The following is a 26,666-nucleotide window of genomic DNA, read 5'->3' as shown; positions in this document are numbered from 1 at the left end:
TAATAGATAAACAAAAAGATATCTAAAATATTGTACTAGATTAAAGATGATACAGTAGATAATAGCATAAGTACAGAAACCACAAAAAATCATTTTAAATATTTTTCTGACTTTAAATCTGGTCAAGTAGATCCATATCCATATGAAAAAGATATATATCTCTTTTTAGAGAGACTGGTCATTACATAAGTTTACTGCATCAGATAAACAGAATATCAAGTATAGAAGACAAATACTCCTAAGGCAACACTGCGTAGCAGAATATGCTGAAAATTAAATAAAAGGTTTATCACTTTATTATAACATTAAAATTGAAAGAACAATACTAAAATAGGGTTGAGAACTGTAAATGGATGGGATTATGCAAGACTTGGGGCTTGTTATTAAAGATGGAATATTTTCTCCTTAATGAAAAGTCAATTAGCATTAAGTAATTATGAGTTTTATGTTATGAGAATTCATTTGTAGCTAGCAGAGTAAAGAGTGGCCCTGACAACTTTCCTTTAAGTGGGGGGAGTCTGTAGTGTTATATACCATTTAGGCAAATGACATTTCCCACTCCCTATTGATTATAAGTAAAGATACCCATGTCAAAATAGTGAAGTAGTATTAGGTAGGGAATAAACTGCAAAACACGCACTGTGCGCAGACGTCTTGTTTCACGTTTGTGCAGAGTTGAATGGAGAGGTATACGGTTCAAGTAATCAGCAAGACATGATGCTGAGTAAACATCTTCACCCGCTGTGGGCAAAGGCTTTTATGTTTTGATGTTGCACCTTGGCAGTGTCAAGGAGCAAACAGCCTATCCAAGAATGTAAACAGCAATAAACAAAGGAAGCCTTACAATGAAACGTTACTTATTTCTTGTCAAGCCTTTAAGGCAGATGTTCTATTTAATTTATATTGTATCCACTCCAAGTAATGAAGTAAATGTTGATCAGTACACCCATTGAAACAAATACAAAACAGTCATTGATGAAATGCTGACATCATTTCATAATTAGAGTAGATATCATTTTTCCTTCCACCAATAACAGCTGCATAAGGCAAGATAATGAATGGTGACCAAGTTACATTAAATGTAGATTAACACACGATATGTCAGGTGACAGATCAAATGTGAGTATTCCGACTCAGCTCCAAACACATAAGAAGAGGGTCAAAAACACTTCACAGTCACTCTCCCTGCCTCTACCCTCTGTACCTAACACCAGCCCAGTACAACCAGTCCACCTGCCAGAAAGTCTCTGTCACCATCATGTAGGAGCAGAGGCGCGTGTATAAGCATGCACTCATATGTGTGTGTGGGTGTTTGCATTCCATGTGTGTGTGTGTGTGTGTGTGTGTGTGTGTGTGTGTGTGTGTGTGTTTGTGTGTGTGTGTGTGTGTGTGTGTGTGTTTTATTCTAGCTCATTAGAGGACAACTCCAAAAGCTGGTAAGTTCTCTTTCTTTTGAGTGAGGCTATTGACAACTCAATGCTTCTTCCATTTGGTGAGTGTTCTCCTTTAGTCCAAAAGTATTTAATTTCTTATTCATTATATATCTTTTTGAACTTCATTTTTCACAGTATTATTGATCAATTCCTCATGACAATAGTACATTCAATTCATGTGGAAACATTTTATTTAAGGAAATATCCATAAGTTATAATGCCTGTAAACTATGTGCATATCAAAACTCTACCCACGAAGAGTTCTCATTCTTAAGCTTGATATAGCTTATTTAAAAGCCACAATATTCTCCTCTTTCAAGCAGACTTTTTTAAACTTAATATTGCAAAGGTTATTCCTATACAAAATCTTCATGTTTCAATCTTAAATTGTGTAACATTATTATGAAAAGAATAATTGCTGCTCTCCATATAGCAGAGATGCTAAGTCACATATAGACACAACAAGAAGACTGTTTGAAAGTGAGCTTTCAGCCAATAAGGCCTTTGTCAGAAGTGTATGACGTACACACACACACACACACACACACACACACACACACACACACACACACTCACACACACACACTCATGCAAGCACAATGCACACAAACATGCCGCAGTCTCTGGAAGCTGCACAATGGGAGAGAGAACCAGGTGGGGGGTAAGGAGGAGGCTAGGATGTGGAGGAGGAGGGATAGCAGGTCAGGGTGGGGGCCAGTAAAGTGCTGCTAGTGGGAGTGTGCAGGGACGAGTTGGAGAGAGGGTAGGACAACTAGGTGCAGTCAGGAGGTTAGACAGTGGGCAAGGGAGAGGGGGGGGGGGGGGGGGGGGTAGGAAAAGGAGGGAAGTAAAAAGACTAGACACCTTTAGACACCTTGGTGGAATAGAGGGCTGAGAGGGCTGAGTAGTGCTGGAATGGGAACAAGGAAGGGGCTAGTTGGGTAAGGACAATGACTAATGAAAATTGAGGCCAGGTGGATTACAGGAACATAGGATATGTTGCAGGAAGAATTCCTATCTGCACTGTTCAGAAAATCTGGTGTTGGTGGGAAGGATCCATATGGCACAGGTTGTGAAGCAGTCACTGAAATGAAGAACGTCACATTGGGTGGCGTGCTCAGCAACAAGGTGGTCCATTTGTTTCTTGGCCACAGTTTGTCGGTTGCCATTCATGCGGACAGACAGCTTGTTGATTGTCGTGCCCACATAGAATGCAGCACAGTGGTTGCAGCTTAGCTTGTAGATCACATGACTGGTTTCACAGGTAGCCCTGCCTTTGATGGGATAGGTGATGATGATGATGAGCGTTTGGCGTCATTGGCCGGGAGGCCCCTCGCGGGGCAGGTCCGGCCGCCATATCGCAGGTCTTATTACATTCGGCACCACATTGGGCGACCTGCACGCCGGATGGGGATGAAATGATGATGAACACAACACAACACCCAGTCCCTGAGCGGAGAAAATCTCCGACCCAGCCGGGAATCGAACCCGGGCCCAGAGGACGGCAATCCGTCACGCTGACCACTCAGCTACTGGGGCGGACATGGGATAGGTGATGTTTGTGATCAGACTGGAGTAGACGGTGGTGGGAGGATGAATAGGGTAGGTCTTGTGTGTAAGTCTATTACAGGGATATGAGCCATGAGGCAAGGGGCTGGGAGCTGGGGTTGTGTAGATATATGAACGACAATATTGTGTAGGTTTGGTGGGCAGCAGATTCCATCTCCTTCCTTGCCCCAGCCTCCTCCTTACCCTCACCCAGCTGTCTCTCCCATCATGCACTGCTGTTCATAATGTGGCCTCAGCTGCCAGAGACTGCAGTCATGTGTGTGTGTGTGTGTGTGTGTGTGTGTGTGTGTTTGTGTGTATTTTCAACAAAGCCTTATTGGCCAAAACCTCACTTTCTGACAGTCTTTTTGTTGTGCCTATCTGCAACTCAGCATCTCCACTACATGGTGCATAGCAAGTATCCTTTTCGTAATATTGTTACATTCCATCCTGGATTTTCCATTGTTTGAAATGTGTAATTCTTTCCAAAATCTGATGTAATAATTTTGTAGCTCTTCCCAAAAATTTATACTTCAAAATAAAATGTTAGTTTATTAACAGTATTATGAAAAGGACATATTTCTACTCACTGAATAGAGGAGATTGTAAGTTGCAGATAGCCACAAAAAAAACTCTATTATACACTTTAGTTTTTGCCAAAAAGGCCTTCCACTGGAGTGGAGCAGCCTTTTCTTTGTTCATGATTCAGCATGCCCAGTGTAAGATGAGTAGCAGTCTATCCCTTTCATAATATCATTGTTATTCCATCCTGGACTTTCCACTGTTTGTTTATTAATTATTCCAATAAGAAAATACCACTTTTTCAAAAATTCTTGGAAAACTTTTGAAATCCTGGTACACATTAAAACTTCCCTCTATGGAAACAGTATTTGTTATTTTTCATTTTCTAATTATAAAGCTGTAACAGCACAATTAATCAAATAGTAAAGAGAGTTTCTGATGGGCTAAAAATGGGCAATGTCTTTTGGACTGTTGTCTTTGTTATTTTCCCTTTTGTCTTACTTTCTTGTGGTTTCCATTTTATACAGTCTCGTGTTGCACCCTTTTGCAAGCGTGCAATAATAAATTGCAATATTTCACCTTTAGCAGCTATGTTCTGTTTTTACTATCGATAGTATTCCGACAACTGGTGTATCCGTCAATAGCTGTCAATAATGAGAAGCACATCAACCATGAATCTGCAATGCTGGTTACAGTAGATGCTGTCTCATCAGATCAGTTATTGAATGAGCCAGTTCTGATTCTCAAATGTTTCCAACCAACTGATGTTCATCAGAACTGTTGGCTTTTGTGCAATCCTTGAACATTTTATCAGCTGGTTGCACCACATATTAAGCACAATGTACCAAAGTCATTCATAGTTCCCCCATATATGTTGCATTAGCCAGACCTATGATTCAAAACGCTAGAACTCTCATTTACTGCCTATGACATATGTGATGATAATTTACAGTTTATATTTACTATTCTTGCTCTGGCAACTCATACTTTGCTATTATTGTCAGACATTATTCATACCACCCCTACCATATGCAAATATCAACACCTCGAGCAACATGTATGTGGAAAACAAGAAAAAAATGCATACAACAAGTCTTAGATAGTGAAATAATGGGTGACAAGTCCCCATCAGAGTTTTGGTGTCACCTCTGAATATCAGTTATATACACAGAAATTTCAGAAACAACCACACAACAAATGCAGTTCAACCAGATACCATTTGCTGTTAAATGTGCTGTGTCTTAGAACAACAGGGAAGACTTATCTTCACGGTTGCCTGTGGCTGACCAAATGCATAATATTTTGCAAAATGACAGTTCAAATGTGGCCCTTCAGACTTGTAATAGCATCACATTAGTAATGTCATTCAAAGCTACTATATGGCAGCACCTCCCACTAGGAGAACAACAGGACTTCATCACTTTCCACTGGCACATAATGGAAATTCACACAGAAATGCTGACACAACTGCTAATGGAACAGCAGTGAATAGGACTCATGTGGAAATGTCAACAAGTGGTCACAAACTTGTTGGTACCACTTACACTTCAGGCTATAGGCACAGAAGTGCACTTTCCCTTGTGGTTACTTAAATGACAACAGTGAGTGGGTGTAGGTGTGACCAGTAACTCTGAGATGATGCATGTACCTATCAACATTCACCAGAAAAGTGTATGAATCTGTCGAAAGCTGTCGATGCTTTTGCCATTAATCACGACCTAAAAATGACTTGTCAGTAAGCCACTAGGTCTGTGCTCACACCCAGTGTTGACAATGGAATTATTCATGAAACACAGGAGTGACACAACATTCTTGCCATTTTTTTGTGGACCACATCATTTATACATCGTAAACACTTCTGTTTTGTGCATGTAACTTGTTGACTTCAGATCTGATGTCAGAGTACTTACTATGAATCAGGACAAAGAAACATTAGCTGACTCTTGGCTTACAGGTGCTAATAACTCCAAAACTATTGTGCTTGCTAAATGGATCATGGCTGTAAACCAAGAAAAAAATTTGAAATTTGTGATAAGATCTTATGGGACCCAACTGCTGAAGTCATCAGTCCCTAAGCTTACATACTACTTAATCTAACTTAAACTAACTTACGCTAAGGACAACACACACACCCACGCCCGAGGGAGGACTCGAACATCTGACGGGGAGAGCCACGCGAACTGCAGCAGGATGCCTCAGACTGCCAGCCTACTCCGTGTGGCTGCTGTAAACCAAGGCTTCAAGAAACCTCTACAGTGGGTTTTCCTAACAGCTGATGTCAAGGAACCAAATCTTGGCACTGATAACATAGTCATTTCCATATGCCACACACAAATCTGTGTGGGTTTTGAGATGGTTCATGGATGTCTTCGTAGAGCAAGCAGCTCTCAAATTCTGCATTGTACCTCACAATAGGGCACATCACAACATAGTGAGGTTCACAGCATTCCTGCACTGGATAACATGGTGACAAGGTTGGGTTCTGTCAGCTCCGGCTCCCACAACAAAATTACTTCCCAGAGGATCTTCATACATTACAGTGTGCTTACTGTGATTAAATTGACAAGCTATTTTCCCTAAGAGAAGAGAAAACAGACATTACTATGCAGAATAATTTGTTATATTTTAAAATGATTTCAAAATATGAGGAAGTGGAGGAGGCCCAAGCTGAACTACACAGATTGTGTGGACATTTTCCTGCATCTACATCTTGAGTGTCTCAAGCCACTACCGCTAAAGAGCAATCTATACCTGTTTTTCCTGTTGCACAAAATGTCAGACATAACATTTAGACTTCTCCCAGACCACCTATCACCTTTAAGGCTCACATTTTAGCAATGGAAAAATATGCTTCAGCACAGAAAGAAATTAGTGATTTATTAAATGTAGGAGTAAACAGCCATTCTGATAGTATCACCTCACACCTCCTAAAAAAGAAAGATGGCTCCTGGAGACTATGCAGAGACTATCTAGTGTTAAAAATTTGTGGCAGCCACATATGTGCCCCTAACTAACCCATTATCAGTACCAAATTCCAGTGGATGGTGCCCTCTTACTTAGATTACAGTAATGTTACAGGTGTTTGACAAGATAATGTCCAGTTTAAGTGTGCTCATCCTGCTAGTGCATCTTGTCCATTTCAAACATCTTGCCATTGTATTGGACACTAGTCAAGTGGTGATATGGGTGTTGCTTCACCACCAAATAAACTTTACAAGGAAGTCACTTGGTTTTTCCTCCTGGCAGTTGTCATACTAACAAATAGAGTAGAGTGCTTATGAAAAGCAACTGTAAGCAATGTATGAAGCTATTAAGCACTTCAGACATACATAGAAGCATGAGTCTTCATCATGGTCTCTGAACCTAAATTTATTTATGTTGCATTTCAAATGCTATGTCAATCCTTTTCACTGAGACAGTGTTGCCAGCTGGAATTTTTCAGCCAATTTACAACAAACATTCACCTTGTAGGGGGCAGACAATATGGTAGCATGTTTGGAGAGATTTCAGGATTGCAGCCAATCATCATAAATTTCACTCCAAAATATTTCGATAGCCAATCATCTTCAGGTGAGTCATCAAAGACTAACAAAGACGTTCTGTGCTCCACCCTAAATAGCGCACTGAGAGTATTGCCATGCTGGGGTCAGAGTCACAGTGACAGACGGACCACACTGCTCAGCAGCAGTGCCTTCACTAGTGGAACTGCGAAGATTAGTTGTCTTTGGCACAGCTGCTTGCCACTGCCATCGGAGTATTCTGGCATCTTCATCTGGAGCAAATCTCAGAGATGACAGGATTCCACACATTATCCAGATGGTAGCCACTGTCACGGTTCATTGGATTTTCTGTGACATGTATTTCAATAGATTCTTTTACAATGGGGTCCCAAAAAGATGTCACTGTGGCCAAAATTAATGTTTTGTCATACTCTATTGAATGTCCGTTGGAGATACAATGTTCTGAAATTGCAGACTTGCTGGGTTTACGTTTACGTTCTGTGCAGCATTCTTCCAGTGTGCATGTTGTTTGGCTATATAGGCCATACCACACTGGATGGTATTTAGTGAGTTTCCAGCTTCCACAAAAACAAATTGCCCTTCACTGATCCCAGCAGGTCTGAAATCTTAGATGGTGGGCGGAAAATCACTTTCACCTGAAAATTACTATGAATTCTTGCTGGTTTGAAGGTAAATTTCCAACAAAGCGAAGAAAAGCTAGGGACTTTGCTGGCACATTCTCCTCTTTATCCACTTCCTGGTTCTTGGTTTTTGCAGAGAATGCCATGTTAATTTGTCAGGTAGAGTATCCCTTGTCTCTGAACACTGTCTTTGAATGTGCAAGCTCTTCAGGCAAACTATCTTAATCTGGCACTGTATGGGCTCCGTGTAGGAGTTTTAAGCACACTCATGTTTTGGAATGGGTGGTGGCAACATGAAAAGTGTAAGGACAAATCTGTGTGAGTGGGCTTATGATAAACAAAATGTACCTGATTCCATAGTAAACTGAACATTCTCATGAAAAAAAATTAAATTTCACAATATAATACCAGACAATTTTTCTCAAATTAATTCTGGCTCTATATAGATCAACTATAAGCTACCGTTCACAGCAGCGTGGTTTCTTCCGTCCCTTTATGATGAACCTGCACCTACCTGTGAACATTGTCTCAGCAGATCATCAGTAGGGAAGCTGAGCGAAACCTACTGTACTTCGATGTGAACCACGCTACAATTAAAGTCACTAATCTATGTTTTGGGAGAAAGTTTTCACACGAAATGAAAGGTTGGAAATTTTGTCCTTATCTAATATTCTGAAACTTAGGTAAACAAGTATCACTGCCAAGCCCAAAGGGATTGTGAGTGACTGTGTTAAGACTATCTTAACACAGTCACTCACAATCCCTTTCACTCATGTTAGCAAGTTTATGGTGTTGTATTTCCCAAAAATGTAATAGCTACAAAAATATGGATTTTTTTGACTGAGAATGCTCGACAAATATTAAGTCTGTCGGTACCTAATGCAGTCACAGTTTTTAGACACCAACCTGCTCATTACACCACGCGGAATTTATGTCTGTTCTCGTCACAAAATTCACTTAAAAATTCCGAAATTTCTACACACCCATCGGAATAATTATGCCGTCACTTTAAAACACTTTTGATGTATGAAACACAATTATCTTCATATTAACCTTAAACCACACTCATGCATCATTCATACAGCTAAAACACATTTATAACTGTTTCTCTACCAGCAGAAAAAGGCGCGCGAAGAATATTGCTTTACCATTGGTCAGTTTACTCAACAGCCAATAGCAAAACAACATTCTCCTGCATCAGTCCGTGCTTTTCATCAATAACCAATCGCAAAATAGTAAACCCTATGACTGCACTTTTTACCGACGTAATTATCTAATAGCTGAAGTTTTGTTTATGCATAAAGTTATTTACTATTGTTATTTATACCTGAATTAACTTTCCCTTTACCATAAACTTACTTTACAAATCTATTCTAAAAAATCCCCTTTGTTCAAATCCATGCTTCTTCGAAATGTTCCCACACTAAATCCCACTACATAACTCATTACACAATTATCTTCATATTAACCTTAAACCACACTCATGCATCATTCATACAGCTAAAACACATTTATAACATTTTAAATACGCAAAAAGACATAATAACACTTTATCAAAATACTAGAACAGTTTATGAAAAACATTCTATTACTTTAGTGCACTCTAGTGGGCACAATCGAAACTAAATCACAGTCCCCTATACAATTCTGTCCTCTATTGGCTGATACATAAACTATGTGCGTGCCCAGTCTCACATCACCATCTGTCACTATCCAGCTCTGAGACACATCTCCCACTTCACCGCCTCCAATGCAGGATCGGTATATGGTGCTACGCCTCATGTTGTCTGCACAGATTATGGATGTACAACTATATCAACTTATCAGCAGCCAAAAAATTGAGCCAGAACTAAAGTGGCTTCCAGTGGATGGATCCCAAACCTTGTTTTGGTGAGATATTTCTAAAAACTGGCCTTGCCCTTTTATATCTCCACCTCTTGGGACACTAGTTTTTGATTCTGTTCATGGACTCATGCATTCTATGTTCATCACATAATTTTCCATCAGATCAGTCATGGGTTAGTTTTCAATGTATAGTTATTCTGTTAATCATTGCCATTTGTGAACTTTCTCAAACTTTTTCTAGTTGATGTAACTACTGATCTGTGTTATGATATTAATGCACATATATTCTAAAAAGCTGACCACTGAAACTGTGCTTAGTACTAACAAATGTGAAGAGAATGAAAATCAGATTCTGTAATGTTGGGTATATTATTTAATAACTGTTTACTGCATTCAATATTATAGGAGGAAGATTAAAGAAGAATATCCAGGAAGCCTAAGAGGTACAAAAACAAGATGGTAAATTTAGATATGACCTAATATATTTTAACATCCTAATCTTTCCACAGTGTTGGTTTACAGTCTTAAAAACCGGCTACTACTCCATTAACCCTGAAGTCTGAATTTGCATAAATTTTCCCTCCAGACACGGCAATTCCAGTCACTCTTGAAGACACTCCAATTCCATTCACTGATGTCCCACCAAGAGGAAATTCTTGCACACTGTGGCCAATTTTGCTGAGGCCTTCGATGACATTCTGTAAATCAATTGAACAATTCAGAAAACAAATGTCTGAGCTAAATTCTATTAACATTTTAAATATAGATATTAAATTAATAACCAGTTGTAACTGACAAAGTAAAATGGCATGTGTGGATTCTCCTTTATATGCAAACACTGTGAGATGACTTTTGTAGTGTTAGATACACTCCTTCTTGTACACATCATCACTATTGTTTGTTAAGACTTCTCTACCCATATAAAAATATGTTTATAAAATTATGGGGTGTAATTGCTGGCTAATACTTTCCTTCGAGAGACAAAACATTTGACACTCCCAATTGACACATATAAAGGTCCATGAGACTCTCCTGGCTTTCCAAAATCTAAGACACTGCTGTGTGCGTTTATTTGGGTCTATCAGCATTGTTACATATTTAGTATCCTGGAGGTATGTATTGTTGAGAAAACTGGAAGCAGAACATGGTTGTAAGCACAAAATATTAGTTTTAAATGATTTATTCGCTGAAGCAAAAAACAATATGTGACATACAGGGTGATTATAATTAAAGTTAAACTTTCAAACCACTTTAGAAATAACACCACTGCCCAGAATGACATCAAATTGCAATGGAACATCATTGGAGAAGGGGGAAAATGTATGGCAGAAGGAAAATAAATAGCTACGAAATGTAGCAATGTATACCACTTTAAGCATCATAATTTAACAGTGGTTGACTACAAATGACAAATGACTCATACAACACTGCCTAAGATGTATGTTTGACATTAAACAAACTGTACTACTCAGTGTGCATGGGTGTGCAGGTGTGATACAGTTAGTTATGTAAGCCCATCCACCATGTCAAGGTCATATCAAATTGTATGGGAAAAATCAATTTTTCATTGTCCTGAGACCAAAAACTGCATAAAAAGTATCAATCACACTGGTTTTTAATTGTCCTGAGGCCAGAAACCACATAAAAATCATCAATCAAAATCAAATTGGATTATTACTTTCCATGTGATTGGCACAAAACTTGTTCAATATGCTGTCCACTGTTTTCTGCAACAAGTTGAAATCGAGAAACAGCATGTTCAACAACTGATCGAAGTGTTTCTGGGGTCACATTCAGAAAGTGTTGTGCAATGCACACCTTTAATGCAGCTAAGTTTGAAATCAGAACATTGAACACCACATCTTTCAGATAGCCTCACAGCCAGAAGTCACGCGGATTAAGATCAGGTGATCAGGACAGCCAGGCTATAGGGAAATGGCGGCTGGTAATTCTAGTATTTCCTAAATGACGCTTCAGCAGCTGCTTAACTGGATTTGCAATATGCAGAGGTGTGCTATCTTGCATAAAAATGATGCCATCCACACATCCATGCTGTTGTAGAGCTGGAATCAAGTGGTTGCACAAAAGACACTCATAGTGCTTACCAGTGATGGATGGTACAGGTAACAGGACCGGAAGCACCTGTCTCTTCAAAAAAATATGAACCTATGACAAATGATGCCATAAATCTGCACCACACAGTGACCTTTTCAGGATGAAGTGGTACTGGTTGATTTGCATGTGGATTTTCTGTTGCCCATATTTGAAGAATGGATAGCAAAGAAGAATGTTTCATAGGATGTTATGCACCATGCTCATGGCTCTCAAGTCAGACCAGCTCTGTACTGGTGTGCATTCTCTGCTTGGACAATCAATAGTTGTGTTAATTTTCTGTAACCTTGTCATTATTCCATGCAGTTATCAGCCAACATAATTTTTTTTGTATGTAGTGGTTATCAATAAATAGTGTAGGTACACCAGTTTTGGTGACAAGGTAGTTGGTTCTGCATGTGTCTTTCATGAGTAAGATGAATCTGGCATTGGTTCAGTTGCTACAACAACAGAAGCAACAACTTGAGCAACAACAGCACCAGTTAGACTTGTTTCATCAATTATTTAAAAATTTGCTGGGAGCAACAGCAGCCCTCCACTGCTACCTATGCACCCATCTGAAACCCCCCCCCCCCCCCCCAAATCCCCCCTGCCCCCCCACCAAACTCCCCTGCCCCCCCCCCTCCCCCAGTTTTTCCACCATTCCAAGAAGCAAAGCAAGACTGGGATACATACGTGTGGTGTCTACAGTAGCAGTTCAGGTAGAGGATCCATTATTGCAATAAGCTAGTTTTTTTTTTTCCATCGATCATGCCTGAAATGTTTCATTTGCTTCAAAAACTTGCCACATTAAAAGACCCATCAGTGTTGTCATTTTCTGAAATGTGTCACTTGCTTTCTTGCTTATTACTTTAAGCAAACCGAAGCGGTGGTTTCCCATATGGAAATCCACCAATGGCAAAAGAATCCAAGCCAGTCCAATCAAGGGTGGGTAGCTGACCTCTGTTGGTTCAGTAGGAAGTGTAAATTTGTGTGTTGCTCACTGCCAACATTCTATGCTGATTCTCTGATTTGCGACATTGTTGTTCGTTCTGCCCTAGAACAGAGGTCCATTGGGACATGTTGCATTTAGAAGATCCAATGATTGGGGTAGAGCTAAGGCTTTCAAAGTGTCACAGGCTGCTTCTGAACAGTTTGAGGATGTCATTGATGTTGCATCAGAGTGATCATTGGCCAATCATCAGTGGCATTCCTGATGTCCTCGTTTTGACCCTGTAATTTGTTTGGGTCACAATCTGACATTCCTGTTTTCCACCATTGTTTCCCATTGTGTCCTGATTATTACTGTGTACACTCCCAGTGCTACTGCCCACATAGGTGTACCATGTGTGCCACCTGCAGTAAACAAGGCTAGATGTCCATCGTCTGCCATAAGTATCCGTGCAGTCAGCACTTGGATGTGGATGTAGAATCCACAGAAGTGCATAATCTTATGCCAGTCCATGGCTGCAAGCTTGATGTTCAACAAGACTTACATTATATAGTTAATTCAGCAACAACCATTTCTTTTCCAGGTGACACCATGCACTTTATGTCCCTTGTGAACCATATCTTCAACTAGTTGACCTGAGCTCTCCTCCACAAATTGTCATTTTGTCAGTTATGGAAACCAACCCATTCCTGTTCAAAGAGAATTCATGACCGACATCAAGTATCAACTTGTCACGAGGGCACTCTGGCAGTAGACAGTATGACACTGGAGAACATTTTTACTCTGATCCATTCATGGGTTTTGGGTTTCAGATGCAAGACATGGTCCATCTTGTTTCTGATTCTATTCCATTCCGGGAACTAGATGACTTCTCCTCTCCTCGATCCCTTGTTTTTGCCATGTTTGGGGACAGAAAAGGATTTTGAGGTACACATCACCATCAAACCAATGCATGTACCTAAGTTTTGTCATGCTCAGCCTCTCTCCTTTGGACTAAGATTAGCAGTCGTGGTGAAACTTGAGAGGTTGCAGGGCCAAGGGGTCATTGAACCACTTCTCCCTAGCTAAGAGGCTATGCCATTAGTTGTCATTCGCAAATATTCAGGGATCCTTCATCTGTGTGGATGTTTCAAATCCACCATTAACACTCAGTCAATAGTGGATTCTTATCTGATTTCATGGACTGGAAAAATCTTCAGAAAACTGGTGGGTGGTGAATATTTGTTCAAAAATTGATTTGGCAGAGGTATATCTACAGCTTCATCTGGATTCTGCTTCCCAACAGATTATGGTTATCAACATCCCGTTCAAGTTATACCATTACACATGCTCGCCTTTTGGCATTGTGAGCCCATCTGCTATTTTTCAGGAACTCTTAGAACAGTTGATACGCAACATCCCCTGTTGTGCACACTACTTAGATGATTGAGTTTTCTCATGTTAGAAATGAGAAGGCGTGAACTGTTTTACTTGGTAAAAAACTTTCTATAGATTAGATCACATAAATATCACACATTTTCGACAAATGGCTTCAATAGACTTTGCTATCATCTTCTGGTCTTTAAAATTTTTGCTAAAAAACGTAGTCATTGTGAGTTGGAACTTCATGCCAAGTTGTCATATTAGTGGATAAAATGTAGCACATTGTATAAAGGTTTCCCACAAATAAAACATTTACAGTTATTTCTGACAAACCTTTGTACACAGTAAGCTACTATCACAAACAACACAATGTCCAATGTATATGGCAATTCAGATAGTAAAGAAGATAAAACCATTCAAATATGTAAATATTATTCATAAATATAAGTGAAAAGAATTACACATGTGTTGAAATTGTACGCATTAATTTTTTTTCTTTCAGGATGAAAAAATAATTACCTTACTTTTATAGTCATTGCTGCTAATTATTTAAAAGTTAACTAGGCTATCAAACTTAACATGAATAAAAATCAGAAAAAGATCATACATAGAAATTAGATTTAACTTAATATGGTAGTTACTTTTTTATTTTATTTTACTTATTTATATTTAATAAACTGAAGATTATAATTTTTTGTTACAGACAATGCTTATTCACTTGTCTCACATCTAAACCCAAGTGAACCTTCTTGTTCTTTTTAAAGACAGTCATCAAATGGCTGTTAAACTGACTCCTGGCTCATTTGATTACTCTGGATGAAAACAACCTTTAAAGAACCTTCTCTGTGGGTTGTTTCCTAGCTTGAGGCATGTTATATGGAAGACGGTTATGTGGTTTTATTATGATCCGATAAGGCAATCATTTTATGATCCTTGATTTTTTACCAAATACCTCTGTGTGATTTCCAATCAACTTGAACAATTCTTCTTCTTTTCTGGGTACAAACATCGAAATGCCATTAATTGTCAAACATATTTCATCTGGATTAAGTTCATGTTGTTGTTCTGACTCCTCTAAATTTCTAGCTGGTTTGACTTCATAAACCTCTGACACATTGTTTTCATATCCTTTCATTTCAACTACTTGGTAGATTCATGAAAATTTCCTATCAACTGCCATGTTTTTGACAAACTGAATTTTCTTGACTCCACCATCTCCTCTTATTCTTATCTCATTCTTTCCATAATCTATTTCTGCTTGCTGCTCAGTGAGTCAATCCGATCCAATAATAAATTCCTCTTGTAACCCAGGTACCACCATGGCATCCAGCTGATACATTTCTCCATCTATTTTGACAGCTAATTGGTTTCTCAGCTTCTCCCACAGGTGATTTAATCTTAAAATCCATCACAGGCAAACTTAGTATTTGTGCACTCTCCATTAATAATGCTTGTAAATGCTGTTGGCGATTGCAGACAGCTCACTTCCAGATTCAATCAGTTTTCTCGTTTTCCTTCCATAGATTTCTGTTTTTATAACTGGTTTGATTACTGCCTTATCATCACCAACTACCTCTTCTACTAGCAAATCTTCTTGGTCAACTCTGAATTGGTCTTAGGTTGTTACAAAAACTTTGCTAGTCTCATTCATATTGTAATGTTGTGGCCCACTTCATCCATTTCAGGTCAGGCCACACCTGAAACTATGGCCTGTTTCCATCTGATTAGCCTGCAAAATGTTCTACTCTTCACACTCACTCTCAAGTACCGCATTCATTCCCATATGTGTTATGCTCATCTTCCTCCCACGTCTCCACAAAAAAAGCCTTTGTATCCATAGCTGCCTCATCCTCTGGCATGCACTGTCCAAACTTCATTTTTGTTTCATGCCATCCTTCTGGCTGTCACCTGGCAGTGTCAAAGTTACCTCTAAACACTGCCCCTAGTCTTTCTTCTCTCTCTAGTTCAGCAAATATCATACTTGCTTGTATGACGGACTCAATAAGGGTTCCTACTAAGTGGTTGAGTGTATTTCTTGGTAATCTTTGCACCACCCACCTTACAACTGCTCTTTCATCATAGGGAGTACTTAAGTACTGGTTCCTTTCAAGTTTCTTTTCTAAAAATTCAGCATATGTCCCAACCGATCTCCTGTTATACGGGCAGTTACAAATCGATATTAGTATATCACTCTATTTGTTTTGCAGCCAATATTTGTCCAGAAAGATTTTTTCAAATTCTTGGTATGACATTCATTCCTTTCCTAGTCATATATCCCAGCAACAGGCTTTATCTTCAATCTGATTCACCACAAACACGATTTTTATTTTACATCCCAACTTACAGGTAACAGGTCATGAAGATTACTAATGAAAGCAATGGGGTGAAGTTTTGCTCTTGGATGAATTTGCTGAATTTACAACTATTAATGAACTCAAACTGTGGGTCATTTTTACTAATCATAGTTGTTTGTCCAGTAAAAGCTCCCAATTTCTGCTTCAGTTTACTTTTCACTACCAGATCGACCTGTTACTCTACAGTTTATGTATCCCAAGTACGGTTTGGCTTACTGTTTCTAACTTTTTATCAACTTCATGAACCATTTTGGCTGTCTGCTCTTGAGTTGTGTGGTATCATTTGTGAGAACTGAAACCGCTACCACACTATCCTCTAAAACAGTTTGCTTTTCATGAATTTTCCCAGTTTTGCCCTTGTGTAAGTTCCCCTACTGTCTTAATTCCTTACTGACCACTGATTGTTCCTGTTTTACATTTTATATTTGTTCATTAATGTCCTTTATCCATTTTTTTTTTTTTACTGAGTTGTTGATTGTTTGTTAATGCCATTTCCAATTTTTCCTCTAGTTTCTTAAAACCTTCATTCAATGCCACTGACTGCAGTTCATTAAAATTTTCCTTCATGAAATCCATGATTTATTTGCTAAAAACTTCCTGATCTACTTTTCTTATTGGTGTTTCTATCACTGTACTACAGCCTATTCCCTTTTTAAACTATCATTTCCTTCTCTACTATGTTTTCCGTTCATGGTGTGTTCTGAATTTTTGCGCGTTTTATCTGCCAAGCTCCCATGTTTACCATGCTCTCCATTTCCACTCTGTGCCCTACCATTATTTTTGTAGAATTTCCTAATGGATTTTCCATTATTCCCACAGACATGTTATCCTTCTGAATTTGACTTCCAGTAAATGATTGATCTGAAATACTTACCTCTTCCTAAAATCCTCTCTCCTCATTTACATTTTACTTTTAGCTTTATCTACAGAAGTGTACAGTTCCATTTTACCCAGTAAATGTTTCAGAAATGTTGAACATTGAAAGACACACTTTCTGATAATATTGAAAATGCTATGTTTGTCACATGCACTTTTATTAGCATGTGCCTTTCTACTTCAGTCTTACTGCCAAGTGCATTTATTTTCACACATATGGGCCAAAAACTCAGATACAGTGTAAAAGCAATGATCAAGCAGGAAGGTTTTCGAAATCTTATTAAACAAAGGCAGAGACTTACTGTTCCATATTTCTGATGGCAGTCTGTTGTACAGTTGGAGGCCTTGGTTAAATGGTGAGTTTTTGAAGGTGGAGGTATGCATATTTTGAACATTGAGCTTCACTTTTAGTCTTGTACCATGATCATGAACATCCACATTTTTGTTGAATTTAGTAATATTACTTTTTACAAACTTACATTTTGTAATATGTAGAGACTGCCAAGAGGAAGAATGAGTGAACTTTGAAAGAGAGGTCTGCAGCTGTCAGTTGGCTTTGCCCTGTTCATTATTCTCACAGCTCTCTTCTGGGTAAGGAGAATGTCTTTGTTATGCATGGAGTCTCCACACAGTGTGATACCATACTGCATTACAATATGAAATTGCACATAGTAAACAGTGTAGACAGTATCTGTGCTAGTGCAGTATGTGAGGATATGTAAGGTGTAGCACACTTCATTCAGCTTACTATTCATTTTGCTGATGTGTGTTTCCCACTTTAGGGAAACACAGGTCGAAAAATCTTGTTTCTGATGTGGAGGATATTACAGACCCATGCAGTCCCATGTCAAGCATAAATTTTGTCGTTCTCAGGTGGAAGTTTAGGAAGGTTATTTTTCTTTGTATTGACTATCAGATTACTTCCATCAAACCAGTTACCCACTTCATATGCACTTTTAGTTATGGCCTCTTCCAGGTCATAGTTGTTTCTATTGGTAAGGAGGATATTGGTGTCATCTGCAAAGAGTGTGCAGGCCGGAGTGGCTGAGCGGTTCTAGGCACTACAGTCTGGAACCGCGCGACTGCTACGGTCGCAGGTTCGAATCCTGCCTCGGACATGGATGTGTGTGATGTCCTTAGGTTAGTTTTGTTTAAGTAGTTCTAAGTTCTATGGGGCTGATGACCTCAGAAGTTAAGACCCATAGTGCTCAGAGCCATTTTTTGCAAAGAGTGTACTGGTAGTGGCACTGATATTCAATGACAAGTCATTAATGCAAAGAAGGAACTGAATTGGTCTAAGTATTGAACCTTGGGGCACACCTTGTGCTATACCACCATAGTCACAGCAGCAAATTTCAGTATGTCTATGATAATTGCATGTTACTGCTACTTTTTGTTTCCTGTTTGAGATATATTATCTGAACCAGTGTAGAGGGATGCCTCTGATCCCACACAACTGCCATTTGTCAAGTAGAATACTGTGGTCTATGACATCAAATGCCTTTGACAAATCTAGGAAGATCCCAACTGCTTTTTGCTTTTTTTTGGATATTATCTAGGGTGGAGTATATATAATCATATATACCTGTTGTTGTGGATTTATTTTTCCCGAAGCCATGCTGGGTAGTTGAGAAGATTTGGTTCTTTAACCTTTGACAGATTAGTCTTTCCACAAGTTTACCAAGCACAGGTGACAATGATATAGGTCTGCAGTTTCTGACATTATTTTTCGCACCTTTCTTAAATACTGAGATAACTTTTGCCACTTTCATGCAATCAGGGAATGCACCTGTCATCAGCAATGAGTTGTACACATTGGACAGAGGATAGCTATTTCATTTATGCAGTTCTTTAAGATGAAATCTGGACTTTCATCCATTCCAGATAATAGTTTTTTAAAGGCTTTTGGGCTTAATATAATTTTGTCAGCAGTGGTTTCCCAGAAGACTATACAGTCTACAGAAGTTTTTATTTTGTTTTGTCTATCGGGTGTGATTATGGAACTGTTCATATATTGTAGTAGTTGCTTTACAGTACTTCCATGGTAATTGTTGAAAATATTGGCAACTTCATGTGGATTAGTAACTTTGGAATTGTTGTGGCTCAGTGTTGTATTTTCATGTTCACAGGGCAGTTGATTTTTTTTCATTTCTATTGATAGAAATCATGCCAGGTGTTGTCCATGGCTTCTTTTTGGGTTCTTCTGATTTGATATGTTTCAGTTTCAGAGAAATGCAGTACTGAAGTGGTACAGGAATGTATTTAAGGATTCCACTTTTTTGTATGTACTTGTGCTTTGTATACCTCATTCCATTTTTCTGCTACTAGAGAATTGTTGAATGTTTTCATATTTTCATTGCTTTGAGGATAATCCCAAAAGTAAGATCTCCTATTTTTTACAAGTACATAGACTTGTTTATTTCTACAATGGTTTACATCGGTTTACGGCTTGAACATTTAGCTATTTTTTGACATAATCACCATTTCTGTCGATGTATTTTTGTACATGCTGTGGCAGTTTTTGTATGCCCATGTCATACCAGCTCTCCGCCATGCTGTTCAGAAAGTTATGAACCTCTTCTTTCACCTTGTCATTGGAGCTGAATCGCTTTCCGGCCAAATGTTCTTTTAACTTAGGGAACAGGTGATAGTCACTGGGTGCCAAGTCAGGACTGCAGGGTGAGTGGGTGATTATGTTCCACTGAAACTGTTACAGGAGACCAACGGTTTGCTGAGTGATGTGTGGGCAACTGTTGTCATGGAGAATGTGTACGCCCTTGCTCGTCATCCCTCTTCTCTGGTTCTGAATTGCCCGTTTGAGTTTTTTCAGAGTCTCACAGTACCTGTCAGCATTAATTGTGGTCCCAGTGGGCATAAAGTTGACCAACAATACCCCTTCTGATCCCAAAAAACAATTGTCATGACTTTACCAGTAGACTGTGTTTGTTTGAATTTCCGCGGCTTTGGCAAAGAAGGATGCCACCACTGGCATGATTGTTGCTTGGTCTCAGGTATAAAGTGGTATGCCCAGGTTATGTCACCCATGTCAACTGAGTCCAGAAAGTTGTCCTGTTCGGCTGCAAGGCGGTGCAGAAATGCATGGGAAGCATCAACTCGTTGCTGCACGTGATCCTCAGTCAGCATGCATGGCACCCATCTTGCGCACACCTTCCAGTAGTTCAGTGTCTCTGTTAATATTCTGTGAGTAGTTCTTCAGGAAACCTCAGGAACCAATGTGCAGAGACCATACAGGGTGATTTGCCAATCTTCATGCATGCTTTGGTCAACCTTCAACACTATCTGCTGAGAAATTGATGGTATCCCACTCCTTTGTTCATTGTGAATTTCACTCCAACCAGCTGCTAACTCTCTACACCACTTATGAACATTTTTGACATCCATGCGCGGCTCACCATACACTTCCATCAATTGGCAATGGATTTCAATCAGTGGAGTGCCCTTTGCATTCAAAAACCAAATAACTGCGCGAAATTTGCACTTGGCAGTAACATCCAACGAGAGCTCCATTCTCAATGGCTGCCAAGCCAAGACTGAGCGCCTCAGTGCGGTGTGCACATGTTTACACACAGCGTGTGAAGCACTCTTCATAACTGTGTGACCAACTGCCACACAAACAGAGTTCTGTACTTATAAAAAAATAGCATATCTTATTTTTGGGTTTACCCTCGCATACCTTCTTATTTTGGTTATGTATTTTTTGTTGCAGTTTGGAGGGAGGGAATTTGTAAGGTGTAGGACTTGGGCACTGTGATCACTATAGCCTGTAACCACAGGTTCTATAGCCTGGTAGTGATGGTTTATAAATATCTGGTCTAGAGATGTTTTGATGCTATTTTGCATCTTGTGGGGAAAGTTACTGTTGTTTTTGAGTTGAGTGAGTTTATGAGGTTCAATAGTGATTCTCTTACATGCCCTGGAGACAGAAAACCAACATTAAAATGGCCACAGAAAATCAGTTCTCTTTTGTTTTGGTGGAGTTTGTTTAGCAGCATTTCAAGATTTTTGAGGAAGACATATATACTGCCTGTTGGGGAGTGGTAAAAGCATCCAATGATTATATTTGTTTCTATGATTTCAATAGCAGCTAGTTCAAAATCCTTGTCTTTATTTAAATAACGAAACTGGATGAAACTTTTATATTTTATGCAATTTTTTATGAATATGACTTTTACTGCAATAACAAAATGCTAATTTGTAGCCAGGTGTGTTTATTGAGCAAACCTGTTCTGGCTTTAGCCAGTGTTCTGTAATGCATATGACATTTATGTATTTTGAGGCTGTTGTAAGTAAGTTCAGTGTCTGCAAATTTGTCTGTTATTTATTGTACATTGTGGTGCCACACAAAAAAGTTATTTCTCTTGCACTTCTGGTGGATATGGCATACTGTATTATTGCCTATGGTTACTCTGGTATTGGTTTTCTTGGATAGGAGGCATGGCCACCAAAAAATTTTAAGATGAAATGTGTTACACTCATTTGCATTTACAGTATGTTTTACACTGTATTTGTATTTGGGTGCAATTTTTTCCTTACCAATGTTTGGTTCTCTATACCTGTATGGTATAATAGGGTCACTTAGTGCTTTTTCTTTCTTTACAATCTTTAATATGAAATCTGAGATTAATCTTCTCCCAAGACTGTTTAAGTGAGACCCATTTCATGTATAAAAGTCTGTGTTGAAATTCACTTGCTTTAATTATTGTAATATTTGTGGATTTTGAACACAGTTTATAGATCTACAAATTTATGCTTACTTGTTTGAAAACCACATCTTCTAAAAAACCTTTCTTTGATACAGTGCATGGTAAATTTGTTTTTAAAGGTTTTATTAGATGTTGGCTATTATTGCAAGCAACATCATTTGTTCCTGTTGCAATTACCACAATGTCAGAGGTGCATGTTTTGAGAGTGTTTTGGTTAATTTTTTTTAGTACTAAACTTGCATTGGCTTGGGGGTAAACATAGCATAAAAATTCAATCTGTGTGTCTTCATTTAAAAATCTAGATAAACTGTGGCTTTGGCTGTCACCCGAGATGGTACCCTTGAGCTTTTGACCACACAATTTTTCTTTTTCCTGAAATTTTGTGTTTACTTCTGCTTTGTTTTTGGAAACACTGATAAGTAACTTTGAGCTTTTGATTAGTGCTGACTTCGTTTTTGGATGAACATTAGGTCTGGATGACAACAGACATGATTGCACTTTACCATTTGAGCTGCTGGTGATACACATATTTTTTCTTGCAGTTCTTGTTTGAAGCACTAGAATCGTGGTCTTGGTTCACAGTAATAAGCTTGTTATTATTGGCATTCCTAGCCATATGCGGATCACATGAACACAATACATGGTCTACATGCTGATCACTTTCAGTTTTAGGCAGCTTTTTCTCTGCTTCCCAGCATTTCTTCATGTGGTCTTCGTATTCTGAACGTGTTGCAGCCAAATCTTCTTTCAGTATATTAATTTCCTTTTCCTGTGATTAAAACTGTGTGCCGACCGAGACTCGAACTCGGGACCTTTGCCTTTCGCGGGCAAGTGCTCTACCATCTGAGCTACCGAAGCACGACTCACGCTCAGATGGTAGAGCACTTGCCCGCGAAAGGCAAAGGTCCCGAGTTCGAGTCTCGGTCGGGCACACAGTTTTAATCTGCCAGGAAGTTTCATATCAACGCACACTCCGCTGCAGAGTGAAAATCTCATTCTTGAAACATCCCCCAGGCTGTGGCTAAGCCATGTCTCCGCTATATCCTTTCTTTCAGGAGTGCTAGTTCTGCAAGGTTTGCAGGAGAGCTTCTGTAAAGTTTGGAAGGTAGGAGACGAGATACTGGCAGAAGTGAAGCTGTGAGTACCGGGCGTGAGTCATGCTTCGGTAGCTCAGATGGTAGAGCACTTGCCCGCGAAAGGCAAAGGTCCCGAGTTCGAGTCTCGGTCGGCCACACAGTTTTAATCTGCCAGGAAGTTTCATATCAGCGCACACTCCGCTGCAGAGTGAAAATCTCATTCTGGAAACATCCCCCAGGCTGTGGCTAAGACATGTCTCCGCTATATCCTTTCTTTCAGGAGTGCTAGTTCTGCAAGGTTTGCAGGAGAGCTTCTGTAAAGTTTGGAAGGTAGGAGATGAGATACTGGCAGAAGTAAAGCTGTGAGTACCGGGCGTGAGTCATGCTTCGGTAGCTCAGATGGTAGAGCACTTGCCCGCGAAAGGCAAAGGTCCCGAGTTCGAGTCTCGGTCGGGCACACAGTTTTAATCTGCCAGGAAGTTTCATATCAGCGCACACTCTGCTGCAGAGTGAAAATCTCATTCTGGAAACATCCCCCAGGCTGTGGCTAAGCCATGTCTCTGCTATATCCTTTCTTTCAGGAGTACTAGTTCTGCAAGGTTCGCAGGAGAGCTTCTGTAAAGTTTGGAAGGTAGGAGACGAGATACTGGCAGAAGTAAAGCTGTGAGTACCGGGCGTGAGTCGTGCTTCAGTAGCTCAGATGGTAGAGCACTTGCCCGCGAAAGGCAAAGGTCCCGAGTTCGAGTCTCGGTCGGGCACACAGTTTTAATCTGCCAGGAAGTTTCATATCAGCGCACACTCTGCTGCAGAGTGAAAATCTCATTCTGGAAACAGTACTTATATTTTGACAGTTGCCGTCTTTTCCATGTCAAAGGTTCCCTCCCATACAGCCTTGGCATTTGAGGCAAACGTATGTGTTCAGATGCAGAATCTTTACAGCAATACACCACCACTCTCATTTCAGCCTTCACTGAACATAATTATGCCCACACCCTAGCTCAAAAGCAGATTTCCTGGACCATCACATTCAATCCTGGTACTGCTGAACCATTCAAAAAACAACTTCGGAGCACAAAACTTGTCACCCACTATTATCCTGGTTTTGAATGTATCAATCAGCAACTTTGACAAGGCCATAACTTCCTAAAATCATGCCCTAAAATGAGATCCAGTCTGTCTGAGATTTTGCCCACCACACCTAGAATAGCTTATCACTTTATATGTGACTGTGACTGTCATTTTGAATAATTGATCCTACCCCTGTGACCGTCCCCACTGCAAGACTTTCCCTATGCATCCATGCATCCTCCTACCACTGCATATTCCAGCCCTGTAAATGCCAAAACATATTCTATCAAAGAGAGAGCCACCTGTGAAATGTCACACGTTATATATTAATGGGCACAGGCAGAGAGTGTATACACTAACACATAATATACTGTTGCACAGCATGCTGTACAACATGACAGTCATGACCTCAGTGCCTGTTTCACTACACACACCATCTGGATTTTTCCCCCAGACACCAGTTTCTCTGAACTTCACAGCTCGGTACTAGCACTACAACATGTCCTTGGTTCTCACCAGCCACCTGGCCTTAATTTATGTTAAATCCTTTCATATCAGCATTTATTCACAGTAACTACTCCTTTCTTCACTCTGTTTCAGTTTTCTACATCTTTCGTTTTCTGACTTGTCTATTTTTCACCATCCCCCCTTCCACCTCTGTCACGTACAATGCACTTAGCTTTTCACTCTTACTAACTTATGCATGATATTTTAGTAGTAATCTCTGTCTTCCACATTACCCTGTCTTCCACTTTTAAGCTCTCAGTTTTCCAAATCTCATCCGGTGCAGTCCCCAACAATCAGACCTTTCTTCTCATCCTATCTGGTAAGTCCCCCCTTGACCTGGGGTTCTGGGTGACTTTTTTTAATTGTACGCCTTTTCTTAAACCTCTCCAGTGCTTTTTCTTAACCCCCCTTCCTTCCTCTTCAACTCTTCTGCCAGAAGAAGGAGCCACTGGCTCTTAAGCCTTGTAAAAGTCAAATCTTTTTGTGTGTGTGTTCCTCCGCTACTGCATGGTGTGTAGAATGTATGAGACTGGCAATATACTTACCTGATTTTTGGAAAAACATCATCCACACAATTCCAAAGATTGCAAGACTGACAAGTGTGAGAATTATAGTACTGTCAGCTTAACAACTCATGCATCTAAGTTGCTGAAAAGAGTAATATACAGAAGAAAGGAAAACAAAATTGAGGATCTGTTAGATGATGATATGTTTGGTTTCAGGAAAGATAAAGACATCATAGAGGCAGTTCTGATGTTGTCATCAACAATGGAAGCAAGACTGAAGAAATGTCAAGACATATTCATAGGATCTGTGTATTTGAGAAAAACTTTCAACAATGTCGAATGGTGAAGAAGTTTGAAAAAAAGAAGGGTAATATACAATATGTATAAGATCCAAGAGGAAACAATAAGATTGATGCTCAGATTAAAAATAATGTAAGACAGGGATGTAGTCTTTCACCCCTACTGTTCAATCTGCACATCAAAGAAGCAATGACAGAAATAAAAGAAAGGTTTAAGAGTGGAATTAAAATCCAATGTAAAAGGACATCAGTGATAAAATGAAATTGCTATCCTCAGTGAAACTGAAGAAGAATTACAGGATCTACTGAGTGGAATGAATAGTTTAATGAGTACAGAATATGGATTGAGAATAAACTGAAGAAAGACAAAAGAAGTGAGAACTAGCAGAAGTGAGAGCAGCAAGAAAGTTAGCCTGAGGATTGGTGACCATGAAGTAGATGAAGTTACGGAATTCCACTACCTAGGTAGCAAAATAACCAGAGACGGTCTTAGCACAGAGGAGATAAGAAGCAGATTAACAATGATAAAAAGGAATTCCTGGCCAAGGGAAGTCTACTATCAAACATAGGCCTTTATTTGAGGAAGAAATTTCTAAGAATGTATGTTTTGAGAATAGCATTGTATGGGAATAAAACATAGCCTGTGAGAAAACAGGAAAACAAGAGAATCAAAGCATCTGAGATGTGGTGCTATAGAAGAACGTTGAAAATTAGATTGACTGATAAGGTAACAAGGTTAGGTTAGGTTAGGTTAGTGTTGTTTAACGTCCCGTCGACAATGAGGTCATTAGAGACGGAGTGCAAGCTCGGTTTAGGGAAGGATGGGGAAGGAAATCGGCCGTGCCCTTTCAAAGGAACCATCCCGGCATTTGCCTGAAATGATTTAGGGAAATCACGGAAAACCTAAATCAGGATGGCTGGAGATGGGATTGAACCGTCGTCCTCCCGAATGCAAGTCCAGTGTGCTAACCACTGCGCCACCTCGCTCGGTGATAAGGTAACGAATGGTTGGTTTGTTGATTTGGGGGAGGGGACCAAACAGCAAGGTCATCAGTCCCATTGCATTAGGGAATGATGGGGAAGGAAGTTGTCCATGTCCTTTCAAAGAAACCATCCCGGCATTTGCCTGACGTGATATAGGAAAATCATGGAACATCTAAATCAAAACGGCTGGAAATGGTTTTCAACTCTCATCCTCCTGAATGCAAGTCCAGTGTGCTAACCACTGTGCCACTTCACTCAGTGGTAAGGAATGAGGAGGTTCTTGGCAGGATCAGCGAGAAAAGGAATATGGAAAACACTGACAAGAATAAGGGACGGAAAGGTAGGACACCTGTTAATACATCATGGAATAACATCTGA

At 39.6% G+C, this 26,666-nt stretch overlaps 1 protein-coding gene across 1 annotated transcript in view; it reads right to left on the bottom strand.

Annotated features, from left to right (window-relative positions):
• Nucleotides 1–9,925: 9,925 nt before the first annotated feature.
• The window catches only part of LOC124552042 (scoloptoxin SSD14-like), a 146,741-nt gene continuing 130,000 nt past the window's right edge, over nucleotides 9,926–26,666 (bottom strand). The window contains exon 10 of the mRNA XM_047126486.1: nucleotides 9,926–10,187. Within this exon, the coding sequence (XP_046982442.1) occupies nucleotides 10,014–10,187 (174 nt within the window). The 3' untranslated portion in view covers nucleotides 9,926–10,013. The remainder of the gene's footprint in view (nucleotides 10,188–26,666) is intronic.

The sequence above is a fragment of the Schistocerca americana genome, chromosome 1 (genome assembly GCF_021461395.2).
Source record: "Schistocerca americana isolate TAMUIC-IGC-003095 chromosome 1, iqSchAmer2.1, whole genome shotgun sequence".
Taxonomy (NCBI): domain Eukaryota; kingdom Metazoa; phylum Arthropoda; class Insecta; order Orthoptera; family Acrididae; genus Schistocerca; species Schistocerca americana.
This window is presented reverse-complemented; position numbering and strand designations above follow the sequence as displayed.